General features: G+C 38.4%; 1 protein-coding gene across 1 annotated transcript in view; it reads left to right on the forward strand.

Annotated features, from left to right (window-relative positions):
• The first annotated feature begins 880 nt into the window (after window positions 1-880).
• The window catches only part of LOC146862531 (uncharacterized), a 55,145-nt gene continuing 34,369 nt past the window's right edge, over window positions 881-21,656 (forward strand). Inside the window, exons 1-3 of the mRNA XM_085643094.1 lie at window positions 881-990; window positions 4,906-8,070; window positions 21,630-21,655. Coding sequence (XP_085499220.1) covers window positions 4,949-8,070; window positions 21,630-21,655 — 3,148 coding nt within the window. The 5' untranslated portion in view covers window positions 881-990; window positions 4,906-4,948. The remainder of the gene's footprint in view (window positions 991-4,905; window positions 8,071-21,629; window position 21,656) is intronic.

Here is a 21,656-nt window from a genome sequence, read left to right on the forward strand (position 1 = left end):
TGGACAGAAATGATTGGACCAGTTCCATTTTTGCCTTTGGCATATGTTGGAAAACACAAAGGCAGTTTTAGGGAAAAGTGTAAACAGTTGTGCAAAGGTGTCCTTCATAAGCATTTCCAGACCTACCCCAGTCAAAGTGCCTAGGTCATTGCCACCACAGTGCACTATTATGAGGTCAGGGTGTTGGATTTGCATGAAGGATTTCACCAATGGCATCAATTGGTGCCACTTTAACCCTCTCTGACCAATCCATTTAATGTCTACATTTGGCAAAGCAAGGTCTCTCACCATATCTGTTTTCTCTGCAAACTTTTCACTCCAGAAGACATAGCTGTGCCCTACAATCCACACTGTGAACATCTTCAAAGGAGAACTGGATGCACTCAGGAGGTGTCTTTCAGTAGAATGGCAATATGAAAAGAAAGACAGTTTGGAAATGGAGGCATACATATTTTTTACAAAACAAAAAGAACTGATTGGCTGTTTCATACCATTCTAGAAAAAAAACTAGGCTGTATGTGAAAATTAATAGAAGCATGTTTTGTATTGGTACAAAAAAATGTGTAACCAAAGAACAGTACTATGGATTTGCAGTTAGGTTTGAAAAGTCAAGCACTCTTGCTCTGTGGAATTGAAACATTGTGTGTCGAACTTCTGACCTAACTGCACACAGCAGTGTTCCATGAGCTGTTGCTATGGTAGCAGGCAGAAGTCAAGTTGGGGGAAGGGTACTAGGCAGAAGTCAAGTTGGGGGCAGGGTACTTTTGGAAAAGGGTTGGTTTTCAACCAATAGAAATGTGTCATTACATTTGAAAAAAAGGGGGAAGCACTGAGATTTGAAACTTACATGTATATGTGTGGAAAAATAGAGGGAAAGTTTGCCATTATCTGGTTCTGCTGAGAGGAGAGAGGTGTACAGAACAGAGATCCTGGCTCTGATAATCTGCTGTTTGAGTGACACATTTCTTTCACAACTAACTAATTTTAAAGGTGAGTTTACAGTTTGAGAGGGGATGTATGTGGTAACTTAAGAAATGAATAATAGAAATGGGAATTGTTTTTGTTGTAGTTACACATGGTGGATTCATAATGTGTCAGTCTGTAAAAGAGATTTTCACTTGGCCCGAAAAAAAAAGAGCAGTAAGTGTGCTTTCAAATTGGCAAAGAAATTTCGTTTTGGCACTAATGTGAAAACATGACTCTGTGTGCATAGAAGAATTATAGGCAGAAATGTATTGCGTCTTGCTCTGGTGATTTCACAGTTGCAGTAGATGGAAAAGAGGAGCGAATTTTTGGGGGAAGAAGCAGAGGTTTAGCACACACCCATGTGCTTGCCATGTATAGTCATGCACAGTAATTAGAAGCGAGTGGGGTTTTCAGGTTTAAGTCTGTAATGCAAATACATTCAGCATCACTAAGGCTGGTTGCCCCTGCTGGAGTGTAGGCAGTCACAGAGAATACACACGGTGGTGGTCTGAAAAAAAAACTGCTTGGACATGTGCATTTAAATAAATTAAAAAAAAAGGTTTCAGAATGTGTCAGTCTGTAAAAGTGATTTCAAATTGAAAAAAGAGATATACACTTGCCCCCGAAAAAAAAAGAGCAGTAAGTGTGCTTTCAAATTGGCAAAGAAATTTCGTTTTGGCACTAATGTGAAAACATGACTCTGTGTGCATAGAAGAATTATAGGCAGAAATGTATTGCGTCTTGCTCTGGTGATTTCACAGTTGCAGTAGATGGAAAAGAGGAGCGAATTTTTGGGGGATGAAGCAGAGGTTTAGCACACACCCATGTGCTTGCCATGTATAGTCATGCACAGTAATTAGAAGCGAGTGGGGTTTTCAGGTTTAAGTCTGTAATGCAAAAACATTCAGCATCACTAAGGCTGGTTGCCCCTGCTGGAGTGTAGGCAGTCACAGAGAATACACACGGTGGTGGTCTGAAAAAAAAACAGCTTGGACATGTGCATTTAAATAAATTTAAAAAAAAAGGTTTCAGAATGTGTCAGTCTGTAAAAGTGATTTCAAAGTGTAAAAAGAGATTTTCACTTGGCCCGAAAAAAAAAGAGCAGTAAGTGTGCTTTCAAATTGGCAAAGAAATTTCGTTTTGGCACTAATGTGAAAACATGACTCTGTGTGCATAGAAGAATTATAGGCAGAAATGTATTGCGTCTTGCTCTGGTGATTTCACAGTTGCAGTAGATGGAAAAGAGGAGCGAATTTTTGGGGGAAGAAGCAGAGGTTTAGCACACACCCATGTGCTTGCCATGTATAGTCATGCACAGTAATTAGAAGCGAGTGGGGTTTTCAGGTTTAAGTCTGTAATGCAAATACATTCAGCATCACTAAGGCTGGTTGCCCCTGCTGGAGTGTAGGCAGTCACAGAGAATACACACGGTGGTGGTCTGAAAAAAAAACAGCTTGGACATGTGCATTTAAATAAATTTAAAAAAAAGGTTTCAGAATGTGTCAGTCTGTAAAAGTGATTTCAAAGTGTAAAAAGAGATTTTCACTTGGCCCGAAAAAAAAAGAGCAGTAAGTGTGCTTTCAAATTGGCAAAGAAATTTCGTTTTGGCACTAATGTGAAAACATGACTCTGTGTGCATAGAAGAATTATAGGCAGAAATGTATTGCGTCTTGCTCTGGTGATTTCACAGTTGCAGTAGATGGAAAAGAGGAGCGAATTTTTGGGGGAAGAAGCAGAGGTTTAGCACACACCCATGTGCTTGCCATGTATAGTCATGCACAGTAATTAGAAGCGAGTGGGGTTTTCAGGTTTAAGTCTGTAATGCAAATACATTCAGCATCACTAAGGCTGGTTGCCCCTGCTGGAGTGTAGGCAGTCACAGAGAATACACACGGTGGTGGTCTGAAAAAAAAACAGCTTGGACATGTGCATTTAAATAAATTTAAAAAAAAAGGTTTCAGAATGTGTCAGTCTGTAAAAGTGATTTCAAAGTGTAAAAAGAGATTTTCACTTGGCCCGAAAAAAAAAAGAGCAGTAAGTGTGCTTTCAAATTGGCAAAGAAATTTCGTTTTGGCACTAATGTGAAAACATGACTCTGTGTGCATAGAAGAATTATAGGCAGAAATGTATTGCGTCTTGCTCTGGTGATTTCACAGTTGCAGTAGATGGAAAAGAGGAGCGAATTTTTGGGGGAAGAAGCAGAGGTTTAGCACACACCCATGTGCTTGCCATGTATAGTCATGCACAGTAATTAGAAGCGAGTGGGGTTTTCAGGTTTAAGTCTGTAATGCAAATACATTCAGCATCACTAAGGCTGTTTGCCCCTGCTGGAGTGTAGGCAATCACAGAGAATACACACGGTGGTGGTCTGAAAAAAAAACTGCTTGGACATGTGCATTTAAATAAATTTAAAAAAAAGGTTTCAGAATGTGTCAGTCTGTAAAAGTGATTTCAAATTGAAAAAAGAGATATACACTTGCCCCCGAAAAAAAAAGAGCAGTAAGTGTGCTTTCAAATTGGCAAAGAAATTTCGTTTTGGCACTAATGTGAAAACATGACTCTGTGTGCATAGAAGAATTATAGGCAGAAATGTATTGCGTCTTGCTCTGGTGATTTCACAGTTGCAGTAGATGGAAAAGAGGAGCGAATTTTTGGGGGAAGAAGCAGAGGTTTAGCACACACCCATGTGCTTGCCATGTATAGTCATGCACAGTAATTAGAAGCGAGTGGGGTTTTCAGGTTTAAGTCTGTAATGCAAATACATTCAGCATCACTAAGGCTGGTTGCCCCTGCTGGAGTGTAGGCAGTCACAGAGAATGCACACGGTGGTGGTCTGAAAAAAAAACTGCTTGGACATGTGCATTTAAATAAATTAAAAAAAAAGGTTTCAGAATGTGTCAGTCTGTAAAAGTGATTTCAAATTGAAAAAAGAGATATACACTTGCCCCCGAAAAAAAAAGAGCAGTAAGTGTGCTTTCAAATTGGCAAAGAAATTTCGTTTTGGCACTAATGTGAAAACATGACTCTGTGTGCATAGAAGAATTATAGGCAGAAATGTATTGCGTCTTGCTCTGGTGATTTCACAGTTGCAGTAGATGGAAAAGAGGAGCGAATTTTTGGGGGAAGAAGCAGAGGTTTAGCACACACCCATGTGCTTGCCATGTATAGTCATGCACAGTAATTAGAAGCGAGTGGGGTTTTCAGGTTTAAGTCTGTAATGCAAATACATTCAGCATCACTAAGGCTGGTTGCCCCTGCTGGAGTGTAGGCAGTCACAGAGAATACACACGGTGGTGGTCTGAAAAAAAAACAGCTTGGACATGTGCATTTAAATAAATTTAAAAAAAAAGGTTTCAGAATGTGTCAGTCTGTAAAAGTGATTTCAAAGTGTAAAAAGAGATTTTCACTTGGCCCGAAAAAAAAAGAGCAGTAAGTGTGCTTTCAAATTGGCAAAGAAATTTCGTTTTGGCACTAATGTGAAAACATGACTCTGTGTGCATAGAAGAATTATAGGCAGAAATGTATTGCGTCTTGCTCTGGTGATTTCACAGTTGCAGTAGATGGAAAAGAGGAGCGAATTTTTGGGGGAAGAAGCAGAGGTTTAGCACACACCCATGTGCTTGCCATGTATAGTCATGCACAGTAATTAGAAGCGAGTGGGGTTTTCAGGTTTAAGTCTGTAATGCAAATACATTCAGCATCACTAAGGCTGGTTGCCCCTGCTGGAGTGTAGGCAGTCACAGAGAATACACACGGTGGTGGTCTGAAAAAAAAACAGCTTGGTTTCATAATGTGACAGTTTGTTATACAGATTTTCACTTGCCCAAAAAAAAAGAGGAGTTTGTGTGCATTCAAATTGGCAAAGAAATTTCGTTTTGTGACTATTGTGAAAAGAAATGTAGTAATATATTTAAATACAATAAAGAATTTTTTTTTTAGTTTTTTTGCAGGTATTGCTGAAGAACAGTGAACAAAATTTAAGATGCCTACAAAATCTCGAGTTCAAAAAACGCTAAAAAAAAAACTATATTTGAGGACAACTGGAGGACCAAAGTTAGTAGAAGATGCTGATGTTGGGAAAAAGAAAAAATCTTCTGGTAAGCAAAAAAGACAATTCCTAAACAAAATATTGAAAACAAACAAAAATGTACAAAATGTCTGTTCTCGGAAAAATGTAACAAAACCTACAGAACAGCAAAAAATTGAGGATTTAGTTAATGCAAATATACCTTCTGCAATTGAAAAGTTTAACATAAACAGAAAAACAGCATTTAAAGAGATACGTAGAAAAATGTTTCAGAGAAGAGTTATGTCCAATTTGATAAAGGATATAAAGAAATATAAGCAAAAGGCTAAATATTATAAGAGAAAAAAAGAAATTGAAGCCATTGCAGCAAAGGCATTAGAATTAAAAAGGAAACTATTCATATTAATTTTGAATAGGATGCGTACATTAGATAAAATGGTTAATGTACTGAAATCACAAAGCAAAAGCAAAAGAGTAGTGAACAGAACAAATTTTTGTAAAGTGTTTTTAGGAAAGTGGATGCATAGCTCAAGTAGTGAACCTTTTTTTAATGAAGAGAGCTATTTTCAAAGTAATAGTTTGCTGCATGCAGTTGACACCAGAGGTCGTTCATACGAAGTAAAAAATGGTTGCATAATGGAGAAGGAGATAATGGTTCCAAGAGATGAGGTACAAGTGATGGCAGATGAGGCAATGGGGAGACGTCCTAAAGCCCCAGTGTACACTTGGAATTGTAGTAGTATTTGCACTGTGCGTCAGGAATCTATTGACAGATTTCGAGAGTTTCTAAGAGAATATAGTAAAAAAAGTGTAAAACAAAAGATTAAGGTGCTTCAAAGTCTGGATCCATGCAGAGTGAGAGAGAATACTGGTTTGCAGGGTCATTCTCTTGCTTGTCTATCTAGAAAAGTGTGCAATAGTGTTTTCCATCATTTTAGGATGCTGGCTGTTCATCATACTGAAATGAGAAAGTTTGTGAGACGGTTGTATTTTGCCAAAAGTCCAGCAATAAAGTTAAATGAATTGAATAGGGCTCTGTTCCGAGGAACGGTATCAGATGTAGAGAAGGTTGTTGATGAAATTCAGTTTTGTTACTTTGGTCCTGAACAAAACAGTGCAGAGAAGGACACAGTAAATGAGGCAGAAGTGGAAGAGAATGTAGAACCTTGTGTAAGTAAGACATTTAATGATCACATAACAAAATTTGCAATAGTCTCTAATGAAAGACCAAATGTTACTTGTATTTGTTGCCGCAGAACTCATTATAGAAAACAAACTAGGAATGTTGATCTCTACAGAAAGAGTGAAAATGAAGATAATTATAAGTGGATGGATTTTGCAACATATATATTTCTTGAAAATTGTTTTGAATTGGGTGAAGATCAGCGTATTTGTAAATACTGCTACAACAAGTTAGAGGAAAATAGAATGCCGACCAGAGCTGTACATAATAATTTAGAATTGGATGCTATTCCTGCTGAACTTTCTGAATTAAATACATATGAGTCTATACTCATTCAATGTGTTCATCCGTTCCAGACCATAGTACGTATGGAGCCCAAAACTGGTAAATTACCTCCTTCAGATTTACTGAGAGGTTTAAAAGGTAGAGTGGTGTATTTGCCCTTGGATTTGAAAAAAAATATGGAAACTATTGATGCGGATACTTTGGAAACTGAACCATTAATTATTCTGGTTAATGGTGTACCTACAAAGAATAAGAAGATTTGGCAGGAGCTGGTAGATGTGCGGAAAGTACAAAGAGCAAATTTGTATTTGAAAAAAAATAACAAATGGTATGAATCAATTTATATAGTAGAAGAAGAAGAAGAAGAAGATTTACAAGGAGATACAGAAACACCAAGTGGACAAATTGAAAAAGTGGACAAGTCAAAGGAAGAAGAAATTTATGAACATTTTAGCATACATCCTCTCCATTCGAAAGAAGTTATGGGAGACAATATTGATCTCTTTCAGATGAAGAAAGCAAAAGGAAATCCCGTGAGTGTATGGGAGGAGAGCTTGGAAGCTCGATGTTTTCCCCAGCTGTTTCCTAAAGGAAAAGGAGGACGATACGATGAACGTCCGGAACAGATTCCAGCTTCTGAGTATCGGACTACAAGACTATATGCTGAAGATCCCAGATTTCGACAAAGTATCCCTTATTTGTTCCATCTTTTATTTGAAAGCGACTTGTCTGCACTGTCTTATGCAGTAAATCACATTTTAAAAAGTGGAGTACATTTACAAAATGTGTCTGCTAAGGATTTTATGGAGAAAGTGCAGCACCGAGATGATCATTTGGAAACACAACTGATCAATCTGATGGCTTGTCAGCGTGGGACAAATGAATATTGGTACCGACGCCATGGTGAACTAAAATGCATGTTACGCAATTTAGGAACACCAACATGGTTCCTTACCCTAAGCTGCGCCGAGTACGCTTGGGATGATTTACTGGATTTTCTACGAGAGGCCAATTCAAACATTGAAAACATCGAATACAAGACAGCAGGAGAACTGTGCTCATTGGATCCGGTTAATGTTTGCAGATATTTCAATCATAGATTTGAGGCTATGATGTCCTTCATCTGCAATAAAAAAAATCCACCCCTTGGAGAAGTAGTGGATTTCTTTTGGAGAAAAGAGTACCAGGCAAGAGGTGCTCCTCATATTCATATGCTGCTGTGGATCAAGGATGCCCCAAAGTTTGGAACAGATACTGATGAAGCAGTGTTATCTTACATTGAAGAATATGCAACATGTGCTATACCTAAAAGCACAGAAGAGTACAAGTTAAAGGAGCAAGTTCTACGTTTCCAAAGTCATCGGTGTGGAAAATACTGTCGACGGAAATACAAGAGCAAAGAAAAATACTACACTAAATGTCGATTTGGATTTCCTAGACCTGTTCTTACAAATGGAAGAGTCAACAGTTTTATGTCAGCTGTGAGACATACTATCACAAGAAAATCACCTAAGAATACCTACAACCTTAAAAGAAAAGAAGAATCAAAAAATATAAATGACTACAACCCAGTCATTTTATCCATGTGGAACGCTAACATGGATATACAGTATGTTGCTGACAATTCCATTGCTGTTGCTCGATATGTAACGTCTTACATTACGAAATCAGAAAAAACAGAATAGAAGGAAATGTGGGAAGAGATTTCTCACGAGAAGACTGTCAGTAAGAAGCTGTACAGTTTCAGTTTGAAGATGTTATCGCATCGAGAAATTGGATCCTACGAATGTTCAGATAGATTATCTTCTGCAAGTCTCTACTCGAAGTCAAGAAGAATAATTTGGGCAAGTTTAGGCCTTGCAGCAATGAGAAATCGGGTACTGAAATCTGTTGGAGAAATTGAATATTTGGCACAGTTCGAACCTGAAAGTACAGATATATTGAAAACAAACATGTTGGACACATATTATCCCAAGAGAAGTCATCATCTGGAGAACATGTGTCTCTATGAAGTGCTGCAGAACTACATTTATTCACGGAAAGCTGCAGAAGACATCAATAATGGAAAATATAAAGTCGTTGGTGAAGAAGGATGTTTGGTGAAGCAAACCAAAGGAAGTTTGATAAATCACCGGAAGCTGAGTTGCGACACTACCGACAAGAAAGAATTTTACTACTTGGCTCTTTTACAGTTGTTTAAACCATGGCGTTCAGAGGATGAACTACTGGGAGAATTCCAGAGCTATGAAGATTCTTTTAATGCTTGCAAAGACAGCATACAATGCAGTACATTCTCAACTTATCTGCAAATGTTAAATGAAGAAATTGAACAGGAAACTACAATTGCAGCAGAAATTGCTAGAGACAGTTCTCAGGACAGCCAAAGTTCAGGAACATACAGTCAAGATCCCCTAGGACAACCAATCGTTGAAAATGAAGCATCAATAGCCATGAATGAAGTGGAAACGGCTATGAATCAAGCTCAAGAAGAATTTATAGACTTAGAAAATTTGGAAAGACAACTGAATCAAGAGCAGCAACAAATTTATGAAGAGATCAAAAACAAAATTGATCACGGATTTCTACATGAAAAAAAAGAGTGCTCATGCACATCATTTCATCCAATCAGGATGTATGTAAGCGGACAAGCTGGCACTGGAAAAAGTTTCCTAATTAAAGTCATCAGAAGCTACCTAAAGCAAAAAACAGATTCTACTTTGTCTTGTGTGGTTACTGCTCCAACTGGGTTAGCAGCATATAACATAAAAGGAATCACCTTACATCGTTTGCTAATGTTACCAGTGGAGCATGAGAACAAAATACAATTCAACAAGCTAACTGGAGAAGCATGCTTGGAAGTTTCAAGAGTATTGAAGAAGATGCAAGTTCTCATTATTGATGAGGTGAGCATGGTATCAAACTTAATGCTTGCCTTTGTGCATTTAAGAATGCAGCAAATTTTGAAGACAGACTATGACGTGTTATTTGGTGGAAAACACGTCATAGTTTTTGGGGATCTTTTGCAACTTACTCCGGTTAAAGGACAACCAGTGTTTAATACTGTGACACATGAAGACACGAAGAAGTCATTGGGAAGCATTGGAAATACAAATATTTGGTCCTTCTTTGAGTACAAGGAACTTACAACTAATATGAGGCAAGCAAACGATGAAGAATATGGAAGTATTCTGAAAGATATCAGGATTGGACTACTCACAGAAGTTGGGAAAAAAGCATTACAGAGTCGGCTGTTACATAACTTATTTCCAAAGGAAGAAATAGTTGCAGAGAAAATATACAAGAATATTGCAGAAAACAAAAGTGTCATCTGCTTAATGCCAACTCTACGTGAATGCTCAATATTTAATGAGGAGCTTTTGAAATTGGAAAAGGAAGAGATCAGGAAATTGGAAGCAGTGGACAAAATTGAGGATGGAAGAATTACTGTCACAGTAACAGGCAAACTGAAAAATAAATTGGACTCACTAGAGAAGAACATCTCCAAAACAGCAGGATTAGAAAAAAATCTATATGTTTGCATGAACTGTAGAGTGTTTTTAAGGAGAAATTTGGATGTTGAAAAAGGCTTAGTAAATGGAGCGATGGGAAGAGTTGTGGGTTTTATTAATTATCAGAAAAAAGATGGAATTGAATGGTTAAAAATAAAATTTGATCAGATAGAGGAAGTTAAAGACATTTGTCGTTGTTCAGTTCGTTTCATGCTTGTGAAAGACTTATATGTACGTAGGAAGCAGTTTCCGTTTTCTCTAGCATATGCTGTAACTATTCACAAGTCTCAAGGATTGACTGTAGATTGTGCATTTGTGAACATTGGATCTAGTGTGTTCAAAGAAGGTATGGCATATGTTGCTTTGTCACGAGTCAAAACATTATCAGGTTTATTCATGATAGACTTCGATGACTCAAAAGTTAGTGCTGATACAAACTGTGTAAAGGAGTATAATAGATTAAGAAGAAGCTATGCTCCTCATTTAGGTCAGTATCCTGTGTTGGAGAAACGTGTAGTTTCTCGTAAAAGGAGAAATGAGAATATCTGTAATGAAGATGTAGAGAAGAGGAAAAAAAAGAGGAGTGATGTAATTGCAAGCAAAAAGAATAAGGAAAATGAAGAACAGGTTGTAGGATGTCATTTTGAAAATAGCTCTGGTGTCAACTGCTACGCAAATGTAGTGCTGAATGTTGCTTTTTATCTGGAAAGTTTGCAAGAGCAGATAATAATAAATCAGGGAAAAAGATTCTGTTCAGAGCTCAGTCTCCTTTTTCAAAAGCTGAGTAAAGATAAAACTCAAATAGAAAGTGCTACTGATATTAGAAAACTTTTAGATGTATGTTCAGGACGAACACAGTTTTCTCAAAATGAACAGCAAGATGCTCACGAATTTTTGATGTATTTTCTTCAGGTAGTGGAAGAAGAAGGAGTTCCCATTGACATTTTTTTTGGTCTCTCTTATAAATGGGAACATAGTTGTGATAATTGTTATAATATAAGTGGTTCTATTGTTGATAATGAAAGGTTTATTTATTTGACATTGCCAGAGAGTAAAACAGTCACTTTTGCAAACTTAGTTAAAGATGCTAATCATAGCATGAAATGTGGTGAGTGTAATTCTGACATGTTATCAACATTAATTTTAAGGGAATACGGACAGTATGTAATTTTAATGATGCAACGATGTAGAGCTGATGGATCAAAATTGGATACTTTAATAAAGAAGTTTACAGGACAGCAATTATCAATTTCAGGAAAAACTTTTGTAACTGTTGCAATAATTTTCCATGATGGACCTACTGTTACTTCTGGACATTACACAGTTTATCTAAAATGTGAAAAAGGATGGACACTGTGTAATGATTCCCAATTGATTTTCAAACAACGTTTGCCTTTTGATTTAGCAAATTCCTATCTAATCTTCCTGAAACCTAAATTTTAGAGAGACTTGGCAAGATCTGGACAAAATAATTTTACCATTTTACAGGATTACCATTGCAATTTTGTAGAAAAAAGATTTTTAAAATTATCATTTGGCCTAAAGGAAAGATAACCAATTGTAATGTGGACTTTTTAAATTTTTAATGCAATTTTGAAAAACCAATAATTTAGAGATTATCGGTAACTTCTGCACATTTTAAATTTTGGAATGTTATTGGACTGCCACTGGAAATTTTTTCAAAAATGATTTCAAAAATTACTATTTGGCCATGTGGAAAAGTAAGCAATTCTATTGTGGACTAAATAAATTATTCGAAAAATTTTCGTGAACCAAAATGTTACAGAGAATCGGTGAGATCTGGACAGATTAAACTTTAGAATTTTAATGGTTTTCCCTTGGAAATTTATTCCAGGGAAAGAATAAAAAATACTATTTGGCCTAAAGGAAATAAAATCAGATGTATTTTGGAGTTATTTGAGATATATTATTGTGAATGTACTTCTGAAACAAAAATATCAGACGGTATTTTAAAGAAAAAAGTATTGTTTTTAGATGACATTTTTTAAGAATAATATGCATTTCTGTAATGATAAGTTTAAGTGAGAAGAGATTCTGGGCTTTTTTAATACAATCTTTGAGATTGTTATTTTTTTTTGCCCGCTGTAAAATGATGAATGCAATTGCTTTCACAATTTATAGTGAAATGCAATATATTCTGAAAACAGCAAAAATAAGGCAAAAATATTTTTTGGAAAAAAATGTAAATATGTGTACTGTATTATAAAATGTTTTAAAAATATTAATACTTTTTTCTTTTTTTTCAGATCGATATAGAAAATTTTCGTAAACTACAACCATTTTAAAAACTATTTTTTTAAAAAACAAATGAATAAATATTTTTTTCAGTGAGTATGGTAAGTCAATAGTAATAATTGTAGTCTTTCAAGGACCTTGTAATGTGAAAAATGATTTTTAGTGTTTTTTTTAAAAAATAAAAAAAAAGGTACGCTTACCGTACGCGTACGGTAAAAAAAAAAAAGTTTTTTAAAAAAAATGTAAAAAAAAGATGAAAGATAAGGTTGGCTCTTAAAAGAACCGTTGTGTTCATGCAGGGACAGAGGAAAGGAACCATGGGAAAATCATTCAAAGCTACAAATGTGCTGATCTATTTTGTTATTCAATAGGGAAACACTGGTCTCCCTATAACAAATTAGAGCTTTACAAAATGTGCAATGAATATCAACCTTCCGAAATCGAGGGTTCATTTCCAGAGGGCCAGCAAAAGGAGATTCTCCCCCCACAGATGAAGGGCTCACCTGAGCTGCAGAAGAAGGAGTAAGCTCTGCAGGTGATGGTCCAGGCTGAGCTGCTGTGGATGTACTGGCTCGTCTTTCTGAAGAGTTACCTCCAAAAAGTTGAGCATGTGTCCTTTTGTGTACATCCTTGAGGTGCCTCATCATGGTGTGATTCCCAAAGGAATACTTCCTGTCAGGATTACCTCTAGAAAGTACACGCTTACACAGCTTGCAAGTAACTAAGGGTGCATTCACCTTTTGCTGGCCTTCTGGAAAAGTAAAATAATCCCAAACATAAGAAGGTTTTACTTTCCTCGCTCTCTGCCTCAAGACAGTGCTGCTGGTGCTAGCCTCACTCTCAGAAGAGCTCTGCTGTTCTGCCATCGTATCCCAAAGACAAACCAGCTCCTTCTCCCAAGGGATCACAAGCAGAAATGAGGGGAATGGGTGTGGTGTAGGAGAGTTCTAGAACTGAAAGTAGTTTCAACCAATCAAAAGTTGTGTTTCAAGATCACATGACCTACCGTACGCTTACGGTACGCTTACGGTGCGCTTACGGCAAAAAGTACGCGTGCGCGTAAAAAAGACACGCGCTTGCGCACATGCGCATAACAGTCATTTCCCGGCACTTCCGCGTAACGTGCGCGTGTTGCGTAAGCGCGCACGCGTCCCACGCGCAGTACGCGCGGCTACGCAAAGTGCGTAACTATACGCAAGCAGCGTAGATAGATTACGGACGTTGCGTAAACCGTACGCTTACCGTGAGCTTACGGTACGCGTACTATAAAAAAAAAAAAAAAAAAAAAAAAAATCTGGAAATAAATTTTACATGTTTATTTTAAAAAATATATATAAAAAAAATATTTAAGGATTTTAAAAATTAAAGCATAGTCTTTATAAAAGATAAGAAAATTAAAATAAAAATATGTTTGAAAAAAATGAAGAATATAAAAAAAAAATAGCATTTAAAAAACCTTGCAAATTCACTGAAAAAACCATGGGTTTCACACACGTTATAGTTAGGAATTAGCATTTAAAAAACCTTGCAAATTCACTGAAAAAACCATGGGTTTCACACACGTTATAGTTAGGAATTAGCATTTAAAAAACCTTAGAAATTCACTGAAAAAACCATAGGTTTCACACACGTTATAGTTAGGAATTAGCATTTAAAAAACCTTAGAAATTTAGTGAAAAAACCATAGGTTTCACACATGTTATAGTTAGCTGGACATTTTACTCGTAAAAAACCAATGAAATTGCCCCGTTATAGTTAGTTCAGCTAACTATAACTCGCGCGCCCGCAATGCACTGCTGATGACGTCACATATTACATCACTCATGACATGGTCAGTGACATCACTCATGACATCACTGATGACATCTCAAATGACATCACTGATGACATCACTGATGACATCATCCAGTGAATGTGTGTTATTCTGAAAATTAAATATGTTTTATATATGTATATCTCATGGTCGATGGAAGAATAAATGGGTATATAAGTGTCTAAATGGATGATTTGTTTTTGAAAAATTGATTGTGTAACTGACTGATTAAGTGTATCATAGTGAATACATGGCTTAGTGAGTAATGTTTAAATATGTAAATATCTGTATCAGTCTCTCACTTTGTGTATAAGTGGCTGCATGGGTTGGTGAGTAGCTACATGGGTGCCTATTTAGGTTATTAGTTGTTTTTTTGAGTATCAGTCTGAGTGTCTGCATGGTTCGGTGGGGGGTATTACGTAGTGCATCGGTGCATGAATGAGTGACTCACTGTTTGTATGTGTTGAACACAGCATGTGTGCAGGACTGTATGGGTGGATGAGTGTGTGTATGGGTGTGTTAGTGAGTGAATGACTGTCTCAATAGTGTCTTCAGGAGTAACTACATACGTTTTAAACTAGTATATGTGACTATTGGTGTATATATGTGAGTATATGTGAAAGTGAGAGATTGAAAGAGTTCCTGTATGAATAAGTATGTGTTTCTATAAGTGATTGTTTAAAAGACTAAGTATGTGTAAGTTTCCGTAGAAGTAAGTGTGGTGGTGTGTGTATAACTGTATATGCAAGTAAATGTATGTTTGATTCTTTATTAGCATGAGTGACTATGTGTGTGAGTAACTCTATGGATGAGTGGCATTGTGTAACAGGATGTATAGATGTATGAGTACATATGATGAGTGAGTACATGTATGAGTGACTGTATAGGACTGTTGGTGAATGAGTGGATGTGTATGTGGATCTTAGAATTACTGAAGAGGTTGTTGTAACTGGTATTGGTATGTCCATTGTTTTGAAATTTTTAGTCTCTATTTTTGAATGTGTGTATCAAAGCTTATATTAAGGTGAGAGGAGGTCTGCCACTCTATCACAAGGATGATGTCATCAGTGATGTCATTTGAGATGTCATCAGTGATGTCATGAGTGATGTCACTGACCATGTCATGAGTGATGTAATATGTGACGTCATCAGCAGTGCATTGCGGGCGCGCGAGTTATAGTTAGCTTAACTAACTATAACGGGGAAATTTCATTGGTTTTTTACGAGTGAAATGTCCAGCTAACTATAACATGTGTGAAACCTATGGTTTTTTCACTGAATATATATATGTATATATATATATATATATATATATATATTATCTACTGGCAGTTGCCAGTAGATAGTTATAGTTAGGACCGAGTTCCCATAGGAAATCTGAAAATTCTATTTTGAATAACTTTAGCGCCGGTTGACTTATCTTCCATTATCTTTTGTCGATCTATTTCGGCATCTTTAATGAGGATCCCCAGCATCCTCCGTGATGCCTCTTGATTGTTGTCTGCCCACTCTATGAGCATATTAGGATTGGGGTCCTCATACGTGGGGGCCACCAAAATGCGAAGCCCTCTCGGAATCCTTTTTACTTCTAGATACCTTTGGAGGGACTTAGCCTCCTAAAAAGGCAAGGGAATCTTCGAGGGAAGATATCCTCTTCAGACCCAGCAAAAGTAAAAACAAAAGAACTAATCCAGAAAATAATCAACCAAGAATGATTACAACCTATAATCGCAAACATGGCCAAATCAGAAGCATTCTTACCAAACATTGGCACTTGATCAGAAATGACCCGATTCTTAGCAAACTAACTCAGAGAAGACCAGCAATCACATTTAGAAGGGCGCGGTCTTTCAGGCAAATGCTGGTGAGCAACGTTATGAAGCGTCCTAATAAACAGTCCACGAATTGGCTCAAACCCAGAGATGGGTTTACTAAGTGCACCAAATGTAAAGCTTGTAGTTTTGGGAAAAATACACAGGTTTATACATTAGGACTATCAAAACGGATGAAAAAAATCAAAGGACATCTTACATGCAAGACAGATTTTGCTGTCTACGTCCTTCAATGCCCTTGTGGCTTGAGGTATGTTGGCAGCACGATCCATCCAGTCCACAAGAGAGTGCTACAATATCTTAGAGCAATTCGGAATGGGGACAATTCCTACCCCGTTGCGAGACACTTTGCAGCATATCATAACAAGAGTACTCAAGGCCTAGTTTATTTTGTGATAGACTGCATTCCTTTAAACCAACGAGGAGGTAATAGAGAAAAAAAGTTGCGTAAACTTGAGTCTTGCTACATTTTAGAGCTCAATACACCGTCCCCTGGAGGACTGAATATTGAGGAAGATTTAGTCACACACTTATAATCAGACTTTGTGTCAGCGCTGGAATATAGAATTATGTATTTAATAGGCAACTTCTCTGCCCCGTTTTTAACTGTATCTTTTTTTATAATTTTTTTGTTTATTTGTTGTTGTATATCAGATACACAATCACAATTTCAATCTTTAAGATTAACCATGAATGTATTTGGGATTATACTGTAGTACTACTAGCCCACTTGGGGTGTAGGAAAAGAATGAATTTTACCTGTAATTTGTTCTTAATATATGCACTGAATTAACGACCCACTGGGGCTTAATTATAAATAGTCGCGTAAGAAAAACTGATGCCATTTATGCTATATCAGTACTCAAGGGAACATATTCTCTACCTCATAAATAAGCAGGCAACTTTTTGACAATTTGCGTTTGCTATGTTTATCAAATTTTAGCGTAGTACTGACTCGCTTTCCGAGCTATTTCTTCTATTCTAATGAGTCTGGGAAGAAATACTTTTCACAACTAATGGCATTATGCTTTCTTAATCTGTAATGTATTGAAATGTACTGAGGAGTGAGGACCTATTTATTTGTTTACCTAAATTGATATCGTAATATGTGACTATCGTATATTGAGTGCATGTATGCTATGATGACAAAAAACTACGAGTCTTTCTTTCAATACACTCTGTTAGTAGTCTTAGTCATGTGACACGATGTGAACACTTTATTTAAAATGGCCAAAGAAACGGGCAAGTCGTTGGTGAACAAGCCTGCTAGTCAGGCGAAACGCGTCCTACCAGCCGATTGCAATAAAAGTTTATTGACCAGAACACGGCGTCGTCATCCTTGCGTTGCGAGGAACTTTCGAAATTTACTACGGACCGTGCCTGGGTGGTCCGCTCCGACGACGCACCCTCTGTTCAGGAGTGCGGTGGCAGTTACCTAAGCCTGGAGGCATCATATATATATATATATATATATATATATATATATTATCTACTGGCGGTCGCCAGTAGATAGTTATAGTTAGGACCAAGTTCCCATAGGGAATCTGAAAATTCTATTTTGAATAACTTTGGCGCCGGTTGACTTATCTTCGTGAAATTTTCAAAACTAATGGGGCGCTCTGCTCAGCTCCTACCCTGAAAGTCTCGGAGGGATTCGTCAAGCGGGGGCTGAGAAAAAAGGGGGGTCCCAAAACGCGTTTTCCCCATGCATTTTCCCATAGGACCTTTAGTCGAAGGTACAGCCCGAACGGCAGAACAGAATTACTTGAAATTTGGCAAAGAGGTAGTCCTCAGGTCAGGCATGTGCCTTTTGCTTAAATGGTGTAAATCCGTTCAGTAGTTCCTGAGAAAATCAAAAGTAAAATCACATATATATCTGGGCGGAGCCTAACCACACATCTCATCGTGAGATCTGATTGGCTGTCAGCACTTCATCCAAGAAGTGTTGGCAGCCATCTTGGGACCAATATACATGATAGCACCTCATTAAAAAGCATTGCAGTTAATAGACGGTTTTAAGACGTTAGTTACATTATAAATCATTTGTTGGTGGTACCATACTCATTTTAGGAATTGCGGTGTGTTCTAGGGTGATTTTACCATGTGAAAAAGCCTTCTGCTGTGATATCATGAATCATGTTTGAGAGAAAACTATTTTCTCATGCTTTTCCCACAGAGGTTTGGAAGGTGATCTATAAGCTAACTGAGAGCATATTTTCTGTAAATTCACATTATCTTTCTCAGTCATGTGAGAATGAAGTCTGACATTCTCAGAAAAACATGTACATCCAACAAGGGCAGAGACTGTCAGTTGATTCCTTTGTGTTCTACTGCAGCTTCCCAGAGTGTTCTAAAGAACAACTAGAGCGCTAACAGTCCTATTTATGACAAACGTATGGCACACCTGAAGCCACCTTGGTTGGAATAAAGTGGTAATTCTTAAAACATTTAATTTAAAAAGGAACAAAATGAGGGGGTTCAGTTTGCCAGAGAAAGTATGATTAGTGCTGCAGAAAGAAAAATTAGGGCAAATTTTGACTTCTCAAATCCTCTTCTATTTCATTAAAAAGTTCTGACATGCAGACTGAAACATGCACTTTCAATACCAGCAGCAGACTTCCCTGGTGAGCAGTAGCTTTATTACAGTGATCTAATGAGCAACTAGAGTGCTAACATTCAGAATTTATGGCAAATGTGTGACATATCTGAATACCTTCTTGATGGAATCAAAGTAAAAAACTGAAAGCATTTCCTACTGAGGAGACTGCAGTAAATGAGGAAATTAGGAAACTTCATTACAAATAAATCTCCCAAGATGGCCACCAGACACAAAAGAGCCTAAATGCAGCACAAATATCACCCAGATGTAGCCCACATGTAGCCCAATGACAGAAGTGTGCAAAACACTTATTGTTTGTGTATTTGCAGTTTTATATAGTGCAGACTTGTCAGGTATTGGAATGCTTTACATGAGCATTGGTTACATCACACAAGATCAAATTCATTTTGGTTGTAGACATGGGGAGATTAAGTGATTTGACCACAACCACAGAATGTTGAGCTGAAGCAGAAACTCCAACCTGGTTCCCCAGTTGCAAAGTCTGCAGCTCTGGAAGTACAACCACATCCTCTCGCCAAGGTGCAACATTTAATCTAGTGGTCAACTGGATAAAAAAACATAAAGATTACAAATAATTTAAAAGTTCTTTGTCGCTATTTGAAAACTCAGAAAATATGTCCTCATTTTAGTTTTTTAGAGCACTAACCATAATTTTGATGCAAATAAGACCCTCTCATATATGTAATTTCTAAAGGAAATACTCTAGGTATTACAGTTTTGATTACATCAAGATGACATCAGGCGTTCCACACTTTTGTAATACACATAGAATGTTAGCAATCTAGTTGTTCATTGGGATACTGTTGTGAGGCAGAGGCCAGGGGCACGGACTCTGAAAATTGAAGGCAGGTAGGAGAGCGCAGAGGCAACAATTTGACCACACTGGTTAGGCAGGAAGGGCAGTGGCAGCACAACAGACTATGGAGGGCAGTGGAAAGGGGGGCAGGGGCAACAAACCAACAATACAGGACTGGCAAGAGAGGCTGTGGCAATATAATAGACCATTGTGGGCAGAAGGAAGAGGCAGTGGTAGTACAACCATACATGCCAACAGACCCATTTCAGCCAGGAAACGTCGAATGTTTTTAAGCTCAAATGGGCTTTATTTGATCTGTCTCCTGTCTACAATCTCCTCTTTTTCAATGTAACTCAAAGGGGAAAATCAATACCCCAGTTTTTTTTCAAAATCTCCCTCTTACCAAGTTCAAAATGTTCGCAAGTATGGTACATTGAATCAAGGTAGGCAGGAGGAATTGGTGTAGGGACATGGACTCGGATAACAGAGGACAGGAGGGACATGGAGAGGTGCACCAAACTGACCCTACAGGGCAGGCATCAGGGTTTGCAGCAGCACAATACACCACACAGTGCATGCGGGACGGGAGTGCAGCACAACAATCCATAGAAAGCAATAGGGAGGGGACAGGACCATGCACATGGACAACAGAAAACAGATGGGAAAGAGGCAATGGTAGCTAGCTGACCATAATGGACAGACAGGAGAGAAAGCTGGAGCATAGCAGACCATAAAGGGCAGGAGGGACGGATCAGGGACATTACAATGGAACAGACAAGCCAGGAGGGAGGGAATAGGGGGTCTGCACATGGAAACAGAGGGCTGGGGGCAAGGTGGCAGGGCAGGAGCAGCAAGATGACCATGGAGGTCAGGCAGGATGGGCACTAGAAACACGACACACCATGGAGAGCAACAATGAGACTGTGGTGGCATACACACAGACCATGGAGGGAAGGTGGGAGGGGGTCAGGGGTAGCTAGCTGACCACACAGGGAAGGTGGGAGGGGCCATGGCAGCACAGAAGACCATGCATGGCAAGCAGGAGGATTAGTGGCAGCACAATGGCTATGAAGGGCAAGAAGGAGGGTGCAGGGGCATGCACAAAGGACCATGGAGGATAGAAGGGAGGGTCAGGACCTGGGCACAGACAAGAGAGTTCAGGGGAAGGGGCAGGCAGGAGGAGCAGTTGCAGCACAACAGATCAGGGAGGGCAGAAGGGTGTGGCAGTAAAATGGACCATGGAGGACAGGAGGAAGGGGATAGGGGCATGGCATGTGGACAGGCAGGGTGGAGGTAGCAGGGACAGGTTACAGTCATCTGACAATGCTAGGCAGGTGGGAGGGGAGTGGCAGCTCAACAGAACACTCAGAGTAGATAGGAGTGACAGCTCCATGGAACATAGTGGGCAAAAAGGATGGATCAGGGGCATGCACAAATACATCGGAGGGCAGGGGGAAGGAGAATAGGGGCAGCAAGCTAAGCACAGAGGCTAAGCAGGAGGTCAATGATGGGCCATAGAATTGGGCAATGGAGGGCAGGAGGAGTGGACTGGTACATCATGCTACATGGAGGGCAGTGGCAGCACATCAGACCATGCATGGCAGGAGGGAGGAGGCTAGTCCATGGATTCAGACAACAGAGGATAGGGAGGAGGTGGATGGGGCAGCAAGCTAACTGTTTAGAGAAGGTGGGTATTAGGAACGTTATTGTTTTTAAAATGTGTATATGTGCGAACTACTGTCAGAGCTCACCTTTAGCTTCTCGCTGGTTACTGTTGTCTTGCACGGGAACAGAAGTTGCTAGCTTCCCGACTCCCACTACCAATCACTCAGCACCAAGATATGTCTTGGCTCTAACTGATCAGCCGGGGGGAAGGGGGAAATTGGATAAAATAATAAACAATAGAAGAGACTGGTTCTGGACCTTCTGGTTTCCTATCTGGAATTCTTCTTCTGCTTTCACTCTGCTACTGAAGACTCCTAAGGGTAACTAAGCACACAACAAATAATTATTTCTCCTCTACTCTATCTTGTTTCTTTTCCTCTCTTCTCTTGTGAAATGCTACCTACCCAGGATCCTGAACTCTGTGCCTCTCTTCTTGTTCAACTCTGCCTTTCTTCTTTTCTTGTTATGACGTCTCTAATTATCTGTAAAACATATATCTTGTTAATTATACCTATTTATTCTTGGGTTAAGGCATCTTCTACTCTTTCTCCTCTTAACCTACCATTAATGTTACTGTTTGTTTCCTTCTCTTTCTTTTTGTGGTATCTCTTCTTTCTTTTCCTGCTCCTTGCTATTCTAAAACTGTTATCTGCTAGATTTTTTCTTCCTCTCCTTAGGTTACTGCGGAGCTGCTATAACTCAGG

The sequence above is a fragment of the Triturus cristatus genome, chromosome 2_2 (genome assembly GCF_964204655.1).
Source record: "Triturus cristatus chromosome 2_2, aTriCri1.1, whole genome shotgun sequence".
Classification (NCBI taxonomy): domain Eukaryota; kingdom Metazoa; phylum Chordata; class Amphibia; order Caudata; family Salamandridae; genus Triturus; species Triturus cristatus.